This window comes from Uloborus diversus, chromosome 6, assembly GCF_026930045.1.
Source record: "Uloborus diversus isolate 005 chromosome 6, Udiv.v.3.1, whole genome shotgun sequence".
NCBI classification, from domain to species: domain Eukaryota; kingdom Metazoa; phylum Arthropoda; class Arachnida; order Araneae; family Uloboridae; genus Uloborus; species Uloborus diversus.
The window spans coordinates 65,083,071-65,099,925 of NC_072736.1; the positions used below are offsets into that span (position 1 = coordinate 65,083,071).

Consider the following 16,855-nt stretch of genomic DNA (forward strand, 5'->3'; position numbering starts at 1 on the left):
CTGGAGAACCACATGGGTCAAATTTTAGTACTAACACCTTTCCTCCTAAATAGAACATAATCCCCAACCGTTTTTGCCAGTTTTTTATTTAAATTCCATCCACTGCTGATCTACGTCGCTATTTTCCAATCCTGACGAAAAAACCTCTTTCAAGCAGCGCCTAAGTGCAACAAAATCAGTGTTTCTGAAATTGGGCACATACATAACATTTTCAACAACTTTGAACACTTCAAATTCAATCCAGAACCTAATGCTGTTATGATCACCATCTCCAATATGATCCCCTACACACAACCCCTGAACAGAACTTCCTACATCACAGAAAACTAGACCCAAAATCCTAGATCCTACACCCATCCCTCTCCTTCCCCTCTTTAATAGACACGTATTGCTCATATGCATTTCAGAGTCATCGATAAAAGGGGATTTTACAATTGACTTGAAGTATAAAACTTGAAGGAGAATGGGTAAAGGCGGTTGTTTCAAGTGTTTGTCCGGATTTGGAAACATTGTAGATCTGGCACTGTTTAAAATGAACGCCACCAGTACTTGTCTCAAAATAATTGTCAACCCAAAATATTCGGGCCTAGTTTTCGGTCTATGTTGTGAAGATTTCGTTTCGCTTTTTAATCGAGATTTTTTTTTTTTTTTTGCTGTGCATATTGCTTTTTCGAGAGCAGGGGTGACAATCGCTTATTTATTTATATAATTTATTCTTTTAAAGAGTTCATTTTGAAAATTATTCAACATCGTAAAGAATACAGAAACTATTATGTTCATATAAAAAATCTACTTTGACGGGGTCAACACAGTCCTTGTAAAAATCAGCGTTTGGCTTCTTATGATGCATTTTTTTTTCGTAGAAACAGTCGTTCAAAAATCTAAGCAAAAGCGCTCCGCTCACAGACGCTGATTAAGTTTCTCTCGATTGTTTCAAGGAGGAGAAGGATCGTTCAAAAATAACCTGTTTTCATCACGAATCACAAAGAGAACGGTTGCAGGTAATTGTTTCAAATTTGTGAAAAATCCCATACGAATTCGTCACGTATCCTTGAATATTTGAAATTCGACTCATAAGCTTGCTGATATCTTTTTAAGTTTTTATGATATCCGACTGGGATTTTTTTTATAAGTTGCCAAACCTATCTCTAATTAATAAAAGTTGATGTATCTTTGTATTTATTTGGGTCATCGCTGCTCCTGGTGAACGACAGAAAATTGAGCATCAAACCAGGTATCGATAGATTCGTAATTTTCTCGGCTACATGTTTAGCTATGTGGCACAGTTGTGCGATTTTATGTAGCGGAGATATTGATTAAAAACATAACTTTTTTCCTCTTGGTCCTCTTGTATTTCATACTAGTGGTACCCGCACTGCTTTACCCGTAATAGAAAAATTAAAAGGTCTTTTGATTCGCCCGTATATTTACAAATAATGAATGGTGAATTTTCTCGCCAATTGGGTTGTACCCATGTTACGGTTCCACGTTATGATAATTTCGTATCGCGCCAATTGGCTTGTGCCCATGTTACGGTTCCACGTTATGATAATTTCGTAATTTACTCGTCCATCTTATGATAGTTTTGTTCTGAAATTTGAAATAGAAAAAGAACCACATCAAATTTTCGAAAAATCGCTTCTAGGTGCACACCCCCATGCTATAAACTAACTTTGTGCCAATTTTCATGAAAATTTGCCGAACGGTCTAGGCGCTATGAGCGTCACAGAGATCCAGACATCCTACAGACAACCAGACAGAGATACTTTCTACTTTATTATTAGTAAAGATCATCTGCAAGTTTAAAATAACTTTCAGTAAAAAGTTGTTATTTAATAAAACCTCCCAGTTGATTTAAAGGTTTATTTTATAAAATGAAAATTTTTTTACAAATAATATATTTCAACATCACATGCAAACAGTAAAAACCCATACAAATTGTGTCTAGTCATTGTATCTTAAACTTATCCGTCTTTTGATCTCTTCATGGTAACAAAGGAACAACCCCCACTCATACAAAACATATTAAAATATCGAAAAAAAAAAGATATTTGCACGATTTTCAGGAACAATAATTTTCTTTAGTACGGCAATTAAGAAAAACAAGATCAGATTATATTTCAATGTTATCGTACAATTTTGACATAATATTTTGCATAAAAAGTAATTGTAAGGAATCATAATGAAAGAATGCGGTGTATGAATCAAATAAAACCAATCTTTTTTCGTGCAATTTACTGCTTAATACTTTTTTGTTATTAACTTTTTCAAGTAGAGATGGAAGATAAAGAAAAGTAATGCATACAGCACGTTTAACCTGCAATTTTGCAAATCTTTAGACCTAGATGCATACTTTTTCAATTGCAAAAGTGATTAAAATTAATAATATTGTATGTTTATCAAAAAGCAGTGTTAAGAAGTTAAGACATAAATAGTTTGATGAAAAAAAAAGTGTAAACAAATGCATCCTAAATTTGCAATCGATAGATTCATATTTAAGGAAATCACTAGCATAAAAAAGGTAAAATCCGAAAATAACACGACTAATATTTACTGAAATATGAAACGTGGCGTTTATTGACTTATACTATTTAACACGCGAGTCCACTTGCATATTTCCAGGGGTCATTTATCAGATAAAAAAGGGTGTGTTGCCTTTTTTTTTTTTTTTTTGGCAGGGGCTGCTTACTGTAATGCGTGAAGTTTTAATTACACTTAATCTATGGAATGCATAGTTAAAATTTACGTTAATAATGTATGCACACTGTCTGGTGCTCCTGAATCTTAATAATAATAATGTATATTTTTTCCTTCCAAATTGTTCGAGCGTTTGTACGCATCATAGTATAACATTAACATCTTAAATAACAATGATTTAGAATTTCAAACTCTTACTGTAATTGTATTTTGTCCTTGAATTCTGTCTCAAATGCAGGGTGGTTATAAAATAACGTGAGGTGTTCAGAGCCCTCTAGCGAAAGAAGTAGTGGATTAAACATTGCCAAATTTCATGAGCAAACACAGTAGATCATGGGATTTCAATTTCTGAAATAAAAAAATTAGTACCAAAAACCGCCACCAGGGGAAATTGGAGTGTTGAAAAGGTGTATTACTGAGATTTTTGAAGGATTAAATGCTAACTGATAAAAATGCATCAATTTTATTCACAAAATATGATTTTTACCAACAAGTGAGGTTCAATATGACCAACATCGAGATTTTCCAGGTACTGCAAACAATGCACAATATTTTTCACACCTCTGGGGTGGGAGGGGTAATTTCGCCTACCTGTAACATTTTTCTAGTTTTGAAAGTTGAGATATCGGGAACATGTCGAAGATACACGACACTGTTACGAAATCCCCATGGTTGAAAATCACAAGGTGAAAGGTTGGGCGACCACGGTCTCCATGCAGTAGGAAATGCGATGACTAATAAAACTGCTATCAAAGAAATGTTGCCGCCATACACTCAATACTTAAAGCCCAACATGGGGTGGTGCACCATCTTACATGAATATTATTCAGAAAGAAATCCTTGCTGCAGCGTCAAAATTTCTTCCTGGCGATTTTTGGTAAAAATTCTTCTCTTGTTACAAATTGAAATTTCTTGTTATTTTTATTGAACCTCATTTGTAAGCAACAATTATTTGTAACAAAAAACTTGATGTGTGCTTTTAATTCGCATTTAATTCTTCAGTATTCGCAAGTAATGCATTTTTGCAGCTCCAAAATTCCCCCTGGTGGTGACTTTTATCACTATTTTTTTTATTGTAGAAATGAAAATTCAATGGTCTGCTATGTACGCCCATGAAATTTGGCAATGTTTTGTCCAATGCTTCACTTGCTAGAGGGATCTGAACACCTAACGTTATTTTATAACCACCCTGTATTTCAAACATTTTGTATTATAATCCCCCCCCCCCCCTTTTTTTTTGATGCAGATGATTTCCCTAAATATGAGTGTAGAAACCCGAGAACCGTTTTAAAATGCTCGATTTGTTTTTTCAAGAAGAACTTTTAATATCTGAACTTTGCATCTTATTTTGACCGTCTTTGTTATTGGAGGTATGGATCTAGCGGCTGTGAAAATACAGGTCGATAAGGTTTTTTTAAAAAAATGAAACCACACACACACAGAAATAGTCACTAAAATCTTATTTAATACCCTCGTTCTTATTTTATGGATTAACTTTCACGTAAAAGGCGAAATTAGCTTGAGCTTCGTAGATTGATGGAGTATGATATCTCCTCGGCCTGTATTCCATTTCGTAAGACAAATGCTTGCGATATATTTGGTTGAGATGAGGAATTTCAGCGAATATACCTTCAGGATGTGGACAGTCAACAAACATAAGAAGTGCTCCTGGCTGCATTGCTTCAGATACATGCTTAAAAATAATTATAAGAAAAGAGCTATTAACTTTAAAGAACACAAGTGCATGGTGAAAAGACAAACTTTTTAATGCTTTTATTGATGATATGAATCAAGGAAAGAATCGACGAAAAGCTCGATTATTTTCCAAAATAGTAACGTTTCAAAAGTCTATTATCCACAATTCAATGTTTGCTTAAGTTCAGACTTTAAATTATCTCTAACTTAATTATAAATTAACGTTATAGTTACTATAAAAATTTTTAATTATTAGGTACCTTACATGAAATACACCGCCAGCTCAGTCATTTCCAGCCGAGGACTGCAGTTTCGTGCTTATTAGCACTCATCAGCCCGGCATAGGAAAGTGACTGAGCTGGAGATGGAAAACAGCCCTGGGATGGAGCCCTGGGATGGCCCCCAGATGGATGGAGCCCTGGCTATTGGTTGGTAATTTATTGAATATATTAGGTACCTTGTTCGACTCTCAACTCCCAGTGGTTCTCGAGGAGCTGAGACTTCAAACAGACAGACAGACAGACGTGGATAGGTTTCATAGACTAAAGCCATTGTATAAGCGGCTCTAGTTTACATTATTTGACGGTATAATTGCTAGCCAAAAAGTATGTGTTTCGTTCGGCAGAAAAAAAAGAAAGATCGCTAACTAGAAAATAAGACTTGATTTCGCCTTCGATCTGTATGAATATGTTGAGTGAAATACAGCTCTCAAAATAATAGCCATAGTCTTTTAAGAGACAAAAATTGAATTGATTTTCGTCGTGATTCCTCTACGTAGAATCCTGCTGTGACGTCATGAAATCAGTGATTGGGCTTTCTTGTAGGAGGTACTGGTTGTAGGCGAAATAGTTTTCCAAAAGCTGCTGTCATTTACAACGGGGTCAGGAGCTCTTCGACGGGGGGTGACCTCTTAAAAATGTCCTTATTCGGCAAATTTGGATTCAGTATTGCAATCTTGCAGTTTTGATTTTTCATTTACATTATTTTTTAATGACACTGATGTCTCTTCTCATTAAATGTAGGGTATTGTTTATGTACGTCCTTTATCATTTGATAAAATTCGGAGTTTCATTCGGTAAAATGAGAATTTCCCGTTCCAAAAAACTTAAGTTTGGGGCACCCCGGAACGGAGTGAACAGTTTAAAATCAGGATTTGTTTATGGGGCCATAGATCTCTTAATTATTAAGATTGTTTTAAAGGAATTTTCATTTCATATCTAAAGATTTTGTCTATTGTCATGAGGGATTGTTGAATATAGGTTTGTCCAGAGGCGAGCCGATCATTTTGGGAGGGGCCATTCGGGTTTTTTTTTACCAAACTTGCTTGGGATGTTTGTTGGATGTTAATGGTCACCTCTTAAAGAAGGCTGGATCATTGATTTTGACCACAGTCTCTACTGCTATTCAAGTTTTTGTTCCAATTCTGAATTTAAAAATCTCAAACCCTTCAAAAATGTTACAAAACTGAAATTTCCGAGTAACGTTTCAAAATTTGCGTCCCAAAAAAATATTTCAAGCTATTTATAATGACGTTAGAAGACAAGTCACGGTTCGAGGGCTGACCCCACAGTTTTATGTTATTTATTTATATATTTTATTTATTTATTTATTTTTGAAAATTAAGTTTTAAAACCGAAATATTCCGCCGTTGAGAAATTATGAGAGCGGGTTGGTGCTCTTCTAGTTTTTTCTTCTGTCGAGCCTAAAAATGCACATTTAGACAATATTTTCTGACATTAAAATTAGAGTGAGGTTGCGGGGAATCACTCCTTCCTGAATATGTTTGGCTTTTGAGGCTTTAAAAACAATTTTAAGCTAATTTTCGACATGTTAGATAAAGGGGTGGAAGATTCGTGAGATCATCGTCTATTGAGATCGGTGGAGCTCTCACTCCAAAAACTTAATTTTAAAGCTGCCATCACGAAAAAAGACGCGTATTCTACCGGAAATCTTTCGTAATTGAGGGCACGAAAAGGCAATTTAAGCAGCTCTTATGCAAGTTAAGAGATAAAGACGAAAGCTGCTCTCCTCAGGAAAATTTTCCAAATTGAAGTCCTGAAATGCAAATTTTAGTTATCTTTCACGGCATTTGTGGAGGAGCATGGGATTTAGGGTGTTGTCCTCCAGGAAATTTTCTAAATTAAAGACATAAAAAGGAAAATTTAGGCTCTCTTTGGTCTTGAGAGCAATAAGTGTACTCAGAGGCTCGCAGCATTTATGGATCGTCCAAGTGTCTTAAGTTGGCATCAAGAAATGATGTAAACGAGGGAACAAAATTTTAGGAATAAAATACGTAGTTCTGTTTCCCGGAGAGAGATGTAATTTCTCTCCCAACTAGAACTTAAATTTTGTTATTTTCTCATAATATTTGTTTTCTTTCTTTTCTTCTGAAAAAAAAAAAAATCCTACACTCAGAAGGGGTTTTTTGCGGGGAGGGGGGCAGGGCCCCCATGACCGCCTCTGGGTCTCTCAAGCAAGACTTTCGTGAAGTAAATATTTTTCCGGTAAAAAAAAAAGCTAAAAACATCTGACTTTGGCAGCAATGTATTTCTGCTTTGAAGCCATCTTTATGGATAACAATTCTTTAGAATAGTTATGCAACTAACTCACCCCGAAAAAAAGCAAAAATATGCCATTGCATATGCGCTTAAACACTTGTTTATAAACTGGGCTCTAATTGTAACCTTATTTTTCCACTAATTTAATGATTTTTACGATTATTTTTTAAAGATGGATTTCATTGATTCTGGTAAGTAGAAGTTTTAGTTCTCATGGTATCAGGATCATTTTTCTTAAATGATATTTCTTTTCGTATTTTTTAAAAACTTTACTAAAATTACATTAATACAGTAAAACCTGTAAAGTTGACCACCTTTGTAAGTTGACCACCTGTCTAAGTTGACCGCGTTTGTCAGGAACGGAATGAGTCCTATCTTATATAATGAAGGAAAACCTCTGTAACTTGACCACCTCTCTATCTTGACCACCTGTCTATCTTGACCACTAATATACACCAGCTTTGGTTTGGAGTATTGTAAAAAACCCTTTGTAAGTTGACCACTAGGCAAAAGCATTAGATTGTACTAAAAGTTTCATCAGTTATGCCTCAAATAAGTAACCAGACATTTTAGAAAAACCTATGAATATTTATGTTTCCATCGAAAAACATTGGGCTAATTTTAAGTCCCTGAAAATGCGCCCAACTTCATTAAGGAGTTATTTTGTTGAAAAGTAGATTACCATGGTTACAAATGCACAAGAAAAAAATCAAATGAAGAATTTAAGTCACTTTTGACTTGTTATGAATTTTTAGGAATTGCTAATGTCAAGTAAGTAGTTTTTCATAGGCAATGAGACATTTTTTTTTTCCTTCGATCAATTTACAGACATTTTAAATTTGTATGATAATTTACGCGTCATTCTGGTAAATAATCTCTAAAAATATTTAAAAACATTTTTACTTATTCTTTTAAAGTAATGTTAAACAATGACAGTGAGTTTAATGTATTCCAATTAGTTAAAAAATTAATGCATGGGGAAAGAAATGGCAACAAAAAAAATTTTCGTTACTACCCTCTATAAGTTGACCACCTGCCTAAGTTGACCACCAAAGGACTGCACCGCAAGTGGTCAACTTACACAGGTTTCACTGTACTTGTATTTTTTTTTTTTTTTTTCAGATTGATTGAAATTGCATTAATTCTCGGGGAAATATAAACAAAACAAATATAACTAACATAATAACAAGTTTTAGTTTTTTCCAAGCTGTAGTTCAAAGTTGAAAAATTGATTTTTTTTGTTACAATGACAACATACACATACCAAAAATTAATTTCTGGGTTCCCCTTCTGCTAGGCAAAAATACCTTTTTGCCGGCCAACTGGCCATCTCTAGAGCGACTGAATTTTTTTCAGATCAAAAATTGCAAAATAATAATAATAATAACAGTAATAATGTGAATTCTACGACAATACAAACTCATTTATCTTTGCAGCAATAAACAATGAACACTAAATTCCACTTTCCAATTCCGTGCCAAGTTTGGCACTTAATGTAAGTCGTCAAAATGATGTCAAATTGCAGATGTCTTAAATTTCTCGCCAATCCCATAAGCGCTTAGCTTTATTTTATGTTGCATAGCAGTCAAATCAATATACAGCTAAAGTTTCAGGAACTACGGTAATTTTGTACGACAATTTCTGTACCTCAGAGGAAAAAATTTTAAATGCCGCATGCAAAGGATGAGACTCGCCCTCCCTGTAAAAAATTGAAAAAGATTTTTTTTACTTCTTTTTACTAAAAAGGAAGTATTTTATTCGCGAAAAAATTTTCACTCAAAAATCGACCTTAATTTCCATTTTGCTCATTTCCGAATGAATGTTAAGTTTTTTTTCTCGACTCGACCACACGTGGGCAAGTGTCTAAGAATGTATAGACACGCGAAATATCCATTTTGACGATTCCCGAGTTAACAACGAGTTTTCTCGTGCGTCTGTATGTACGTAGTATTTATGTATGTGCGTATGTATGTCGCATAACTCAAGAACGGTATGTCCTAAAAAGTTGAAATTTGGTACGTAGACTCTTAGTGGTGTCTAATTGTGCACCTCCCCTTTTGGTTGCATTCGGGTGTTTCTAAAGGGGTTTTTTGCCCCTTTTGGGGCGAAAATCATTGTTAATTTCGATGTAAACTCAAGTGGTGTTAGAATTTGGCGGACACTTGGCGATATATCGCCAGTTTTTTGGTCGTCAAGTTTTGTCGCCAACTTGACAAATTTGGCGATTTTTTTTTTAAATCTGATTTTAATTTGGCTACTCTTGGTGATATGTAGAAAGTAAACTAATGAATTACATTAAAATTGCCAATAATGAAAAAATGACATTAAATTGAAGTAAAAGGAAATTATATGAGGCACACATCAGCTCGTTTTTTTTTTTTCAAGAATTACGTTTACGTGGCTAGATGCGGAATAAGCTTTTAATGTACTAATAAACGGAAATTCGCAATTTTCGGACTTACGTCCGTCTAGCTCTGAGGTACAGATTTATGGAATAAACGCCTAATCCAGCAAGATTATAACAAATTAAGTACATAAAAGCGTAAAAATAACTATTATTTCCGAAATTCGTAACAATACCAAATGCATACGAACCAACCAAACAGAACGAGTAAACATTGCATGAACAAAAAAAAAAGCACAGTACTTACTTCCAGGAGATCACCGGCATGTTCTTCAGAAAGAAAGGAGATCATTTTTACCATCAAAATTATGTGTGCACTTTCTAATGTCACAGACAGCGTCTCATGGTCAAATATATCATCTCTGGTAAGATCCAATTGAAGGAAACCAGTTGTTAGGTAGGTTGTCTCTAAAAATTTTGTTATGGAACCGGCTTGAAATGACTTTGCCTCTCTGATAATGCGAGGGAAGATGTCCGACCAAACACTCCCAGAATCAACAATTTTTATGTCAATTTTACTGAAACTACATTGTTTCTCACACAAAGCGCTGCAGAGTCCAATTAAGCAGCTTCCAGGTCCTCCGCCGAGACTGACAATATTGACGCATTCCAGTTCCGCCATTTTGAAATAAAATTCAAAAAACTGCGGAGAACTGAAGAACATACACATCCCCGATTTTACCATTCCAGTATGACAAATGGCATAGCGACGCAAATAAGCACAGCAGTGCGAGGGTTTTGTAAAGAGAATTCCTGCAAAATGTTTGAATTGCTTTTTGTGTCCCTGGTGGATATCTTTTCGTAGTTTTTTGATGGCACTATCAACTCTGCTTTCTTTGACGTTGTACAAAGTCATAATATCATCAACAACTCTTCGGTATAGCTGAGCAATCAGTCTGTCTTCCTTTATTGCTTCTGCATTCAAATCATCATCGTCACTGCTTGTTTGTTCTGACTCTTGTAAGCTTGTTTCAGAATCTTCTACGGGCCTGGAATCTTCTAAATATGTGTCAGGTAACTTTTCTTCTTCAATTAACACTTGATTTTCTTTTTCTGAAGCACAACAAATGTCTTTCTTGAAAAAGTCCTTTTTATATACGGTACTTTTCTTTCTAGCCGACATGGTTATTATGTATTTAAACAATCGGAGTTTTTTAGAGTTGAAAAGAAACGACCTGATCTGAAACTTTGCTTTCTGTTTTGGAGATTTTTATCTGTATCTCACATGCATATCAGTGCTCTTATCTCTTGTTTTACTATTTTTTTGTGAACCGAAACTAATTTTTCTGGTATCATGCTAAAGTAAAACTTTAGTATTTATCAACAAGAATCTGATTATGAATACTGAATTGATTTCATGGCTTTAATCTAGATTATGATTTAAATACCTGTTTTAGCATTTACATAAACTACTTTCAACACTTAGCACCACTAATGTCACGTTGGATAGCAAAGATTAGTAAGTCATGACTTTTGAAATGGTAATTTCAATTCCTAAATGATGATTTTCTTCAATGCAACCCTTCACCTGCAATTGACAGAATGTATTGGAAAAATACATCGAATTTGAACAAAAAGAACATAATATCAGTTGTAACAAAATTTGTCCATAATTGCTCTGATAAAAGACATCAATGTCATGTCCTTAACATTTTCTTATTGATGAGTGAGAAGCAGAGTCCGATCATTCCGATATTTGACACGGGGTACATTTCTATTTCAGGGCCCCCCTACGGCCGGACTAAGATTTTTGAAGACACTGGGCAGAAAATTCATCTTGTGCCCCCCCCCCCCCCCAATCCCGCTTATTCTATAAAATGAAGCTAAAAATATTTTGAGACTTGCGCATTAATACAACCATGCTAAATTTGGTGGTATCTCATATCATAATATAGTAAAAAGTAGAAGAGATATAGTATACCATAATTGTATAAGATGTGGTTAAACTTTGTCCGTTGCAGTAAACCGTAAATATCAAAATTATCTGTGATATTTTTAATAGTAAATACGGACTAAACTTGGAATGGTTTCGGGATTTGCAAAGAGATCAAATTTTTAAGGAAAATTTTTATCAATAAATAAGAGATTTTTTTCCTTGTCTTGGCATTTGCTAAAATATCAATGACATCATTGTACTCTGGATTCTGAGTGAAATCATTATTTATATTTAATTAGCGTGATAAATTAAGGGGATTTTGAGTCCCCTAAAATCTAAAAGGAGGAGCCTGTGCCCCGCATGCCCCTGGGTTAATCAGGCTCTGGAGAGAAGCATTAACATAATAAATCATACTGTAGATAAAAACCTATGTTTGGAAAAAATGTGGCAAGGGTGTTCTTGAAAGATGTTATTTTGAGAATCCCCTGATGGTGTTACTGGAAAATCGATTACAAGTTTGATATTGACAATCTAGGTTTGCCAGACGTCCCAGTTTGACTGGGACAGTCCAGGTTTTCAGACAAAATCCCGGTTTCCCGGTCGGTTTACTTCACGTCCCGGAAAAAGAAAAATTTGATTACAAATGACCGAAAAAGGTCTCAAAATAATTAACTACGAAGGATTATTGAGAATAATTACTTTATCATTTGTAACTTTGACTTGTAAAATTAATACCGGATTAGCTTATGAGGATTCTTGCAACAAGATTAAAACCAAAAAAGTCCCAGGAAATGAAAATTCTATCTAAATATTATTTAATTTTTTATTCCTCATTCAAAGTGTTTTTTAACTAAAGTAAATTGTAAATATTTACATCTGAGAAGCGAAATGTTCAAATTTTATCTGCTTATGTCATTTTTCATTACCTCAGGTTTCAGTTTCATACTTAGTAACCATATATTACACAAAACATAGAGAAAACTGCCCTACACTGTTAAAAATTCAGGAAGATTTTCTGGTAATTGTTACTGTAAAATGGCGGGCTAACGCATCGCGGATTTTTACGGTAATTTTTACCGGAGAAATAAGCGATCCCAGCGCCAATTGGTTGCTGCGGCCTACCAAGGAAACCGTAAAATTTTACAGTAACATTTGATTTTTACGGTAATAGTTACTGGCAACATGGATCCCAGTAACAATTACCGTAAATTTTCCGGAAAATTTTTAACAGTGTATAAAACACTGAAAGACTTAGCCTCAAGTGTGTACCCTTTTGAATTTGGGGGGAGGGGGAGCTTTCCGGTGTCCCGGTTGAACATTTCAGAAATCTGGCAAGTCTATATAAGACAATCCTGCCCGTTCCTGGTTGGTTGCCCATAACTACTCATTTACACTTTTTTCAAAAAGATGAAAAAATTTCCTGCAAAAGTCTCCTAAATCTTAACGACTATGAACTGAGCAAGGAAAATACAGCCTTTCATCACAGCTAAAATAAACCGAAAGTAAAGAACAAACGTTAGCGAAAGTAGCAATAGCAAGATTTACGTTTTCTTCACATTTTCATGCTAAAAACAAGAAACGCAAAGAATAGAGCTGCTGAAAATACTTCGATGTAATTTTGCGAAAATTTAAAAAATTCTCTAAAAATTAAAAAGCAACCGAACTGTCCAAATTCTGTTCTGTCACTTAGCAGGGGTGCCTACCTAGGGGAAGAGGGTCATGGTGCAGACTGCGCCATTGAAAGTTTTAGGGAGGGGTTTAGAGGTAGTTTTCCCTTATTTGGGGGGTGGCTATTGATTAGGGGGTCTTCGCGGTATTTAGGAGGGGGTGCGCCCTTGCCCTTAGAGAGTGTGGGCACCCCTGCATTTAGGTAGGTCAGGAGGGCAATTGCCCCTCCCCTGTTGCTTTGAGAAATCGTGATCCATACATGTGAACGTAGGTCTTGTTTTTTGATATAAAATTAATTTTGATATATAATTGAGTAAATAGCCTTTTGCCCCCCTCCCTCATCCCGGGAAATTTCAAAATGACGACACAGCACAACTTGTATCTAACGTTTGCAATACATGACAATTTATAAAGTCACGTTTGTATTAATTTAATCATAAAATTTAAATTAATTATCGGAACATAAATTATTTAAAAAGTGATAAATCAATTTCTTTTTAAAAATAAGGTTACATAATCGTTAATTTATAATTGGATATTCTAGAATGATTGTACGTTATACTATGTTAAATCGAATGTTAAGGAGTATAAGAACGTCAGCAAGTTTTATTACAAATCACCAAATATTTTCAGAATGAATTGTTCAGACGAATAAAATAAACAGGCTGCAATTTCAGAATCCCTAGGAGTTTTTAACCGAGTCGATACTTTTTTAAGGAAAGAACCATTCAGTACATCTTAACTAAAATTTTAACAAATCATGAAGTTATTCTTTATGATGCCCGCCCAGTTTAGATACGATTCATTAAGATTGATCATATCAATTGAACGTCACTTCAAAGCTTTAAAACAAAGCAATTCAATACGTAATTTCCAGGTAAAAACATCACATCTTTGCAAATTATCAAATACAACATTCGACAAACATTATCGAAAATTTTAAATCCTAATTGCTAAAAACAAATAAAATTTTTTAGCGAGAAACTTCTGGAAACTTACCTTCTTAATCAAGTTAATGTAAAAATTAGTGAAAATCCTCGCTGTAAAGAACTCGATGAAAATGGAGTAACAAAAGCATAACAAAATTTAAAATTTCATGTGTGAACATCAACGTGAACCAAAACTTCGCCTAAAAGTCAACTAACTACGCATGCTCAGTCAGTAGATATCTTTCACACTATTATTTAAAAAATCGGTAATATTTATTATGAAATGCATGTGTTATAAAAGATGTCAGTTATAAAAATTAAATTTATAGATTGTAGGGTGATCCGGGTAATTCTTGATCTTTGCATTTAAGGGGTAAAATTAAATCAGTTAATTTTTAGATAAGTAATGAAGTTTTAATGAAATATGAAATTTATATTGCCTTTTATCCTGGAATGATCGACTTCAGTATGACTCAGTGCTGCCATTAGGACTTTTCGCAAAACACCAAGTTCTAAGCAAAAAGACCAAGATCATGTGACTCAAAACAATTCTTAAAATGTATTTACTTGAAATTACACTTGAAATTACAAGATGTAATTGCTACTATTGTAGCTGGACAATTATTAATCATATAAACCATGAGGAAAACAATAAAATATCAAAATCAATCTTTAAATAATTATTTCTTTGGACCGTATCTTTAAAAAATGTAAAAATCGTCTGCTGCAAAAAAAAAAAAAAAAAAAGATTTAATTCGCAACTCCAGCGCTCGAATACGCTACCTTGCGATGATTTACAAAACTGCCGAAAAAACAAACTTTGCCACATTGCGTTCCATGTGTGTCTGTTGACGTAAATACAGGCAGTTTGTTAGGAGTATTTATTAACGCATTCGATGTGTTTTAGATTGCATTCAGCAACAGAAATTGTTTCGTCTCTTAATGGTATTCTCGATCTTCTCAAAATAATGTTAGTTTTCATTATTTCCCCCTCAAAAGTGTGATGAGTGTCGTAATTGGCGAAAGCGTAAAACAAGAAAACTCTGGGTTAACAAACTTTGCGTTTGCTCTGTTCGATGCATTTTTCTTTCTTTCTTTCTTTTTTTTTTTTTTTTTTTGAAAGAGGATAACGTTATACCAGGCAAGTTTTTTTTTAATTGTTTTCTGTGAATTTGTTAGAATATGGGTTTTTTTTTAAATCTTAAGTTCGAAAGAAGGATTTGAGAACATTAGCAGAAGAATTAGGGCTTTCATCTCCGCTTAATTTAAAAAAAAAATAATTAAAGCAACCTAATGTACTGCAGCATTTATTTGAAATGGGCAGTATGCAAAATATTTTCTTGAATATTTATCGTAGAACGAAATGAAAAATGTTTAACGCTGTGAATTTTCCTCGCCAAAATAGTGGGATTATAGTTTAGGGTTATAGTTTTAGTATTGTGCGAGTAAAGAACATTTGGCGAGAGATTTCGCATGTCAGTTAAACCATATTTATTTTTTTATCATGAGTGGAAAAATGGTAGAAAGATTAACAGAATTTGATAAGTTTAAAGAAATAATGTTAGCTCAATTGAAAAGAAAACTACCACCATATATCCGTGAGAATTTTGTTGATGATTTGCATAGCATGACATAATTAAATCATAACGTACAAATTAGAAAAATACGAAACAGAAAAATTTAAAATTAATCGATTCGGCAATTTGAGAAAAATAACTCAGCTACAAATGCAAAACAATTAGCGCTAGCCAAGCAAGGCAAAGAAGTATCATCTTCTTTTGATAATAATTCGTAATGTCATATAATTAAATTATCTAGGATTAATTGCTATTCTTTTCAGGCCACAATTATTATTTAGTTTTATCAAGAATTGACAAATATCGAATTCAACATCGTGGAAATGGAAAATGGCTGCTTAGAACTACGAGCTAGGTAATTTGCATTAATTTTTGACGTTTAGTAATGCTTCTTGAATTCTCATTTCCTTCTACGTGTGCCAGAATATCAATAAGTCTTTGAAAATTAATTTAAAAAGAATAAAGCGAAAAAATCATGCATAAGAACAAAGTTTACTAGGCTTATTAGCATTTTCTTCGTTACCACGTGCGTTTGTTTTACCTTTTTCGTCCGCCATTAGAAAGTGGTTACAGTGCCCCCTATAGTTCGTTGGAGTTGCGAATTAATGTTTTGATTTAATTATACAGATAGTTTATAGAAATGACATCGATGGCTGAATTTTCCCCCATCAGTGCAATCTTTTTACATAGTGAATGAACGAAATCTCTATTATAGCTGTCTCAGCGGAAAAATTATATTTTAGTGAATATATTACGGGGGGGGGGGGAATCCTACCTCTGGTAGCCACGGTATGACTACGTTTACTCAATTAGAATACACCCAGGTTCGTCCTTCCAAGTTTTCCGGAGGGGGGAGGGGAGGGGAATGCAGATTTTCATTGTGTTTCTAAAATACAGCATTACAGTAATTAACCCCCTTATTTTACCCGAATTTTATGAATGTGTTGTTTAGTTCATAAACTGTAGCATTGTTATTACAAAGATGGGTTTCCAAATATGCTTATGCTTACCAGAGGTGCCCCATCGGAGAGGAGGGGAGGAGGGGTGATGGTGCTGACTGCGTCATTGAAATTTTTAGGGAAGGTTTTTTTAGGGGTATTTTTTTTCTTTTTGGGGGGTGTTTTGCTCTATGGGTCTTTGTGGTATTTGGAGGGTGTGCCGTTACTCTTTGGGAAGGGGGTGCACCTCTGTATTTACGAAGATTCTCCTTCCTCTCTCAAAATTTAATTATTTATTTTCTTTACTTTCCTCTTCGTTTATCCAAAAAGAGTATTAGCTTTTGGTTAGTGTTCCCACATCTATTGTAAATACTAAAATTCATTACTATGAGGCACATAATATGTTACCTCTTATTATTGATGATTGGGACAATCGCTGATCATGTTCATTTCTTGTTTTATGTAGGGGCAGAAAAAGATTTTAAATACATAATTCATTTCTTTTACGTGACA

General features: G+C 34.2%; 1 protein-coding gene across 1 annotated transcript; it reads right to left on the minus strand.

Annotated features, from left to right (window-relative positions):
- Positions 1-4,180: 4,180 nt before the first annotated feature.
- On the minus strand, positions 4,181-10,477 carry LOC129224790 (uncharacterized). The gene is made up of 2 exons (XM_054859339.1): positions 9,602-10,477; positions 4,181-4,390 (listed from the first exon to the last, which is right to left on the minus strand). Exons 1-2 carry the CDS (start codon positions 10,475-10,477, stop codon positions 4,181-4,183), a joined length of 1,086 nt encoding a protein of 361 aa, XP_054715314.1.
- Positions 10,478-16,855: the final 6,378 nt, after the last annotated feature.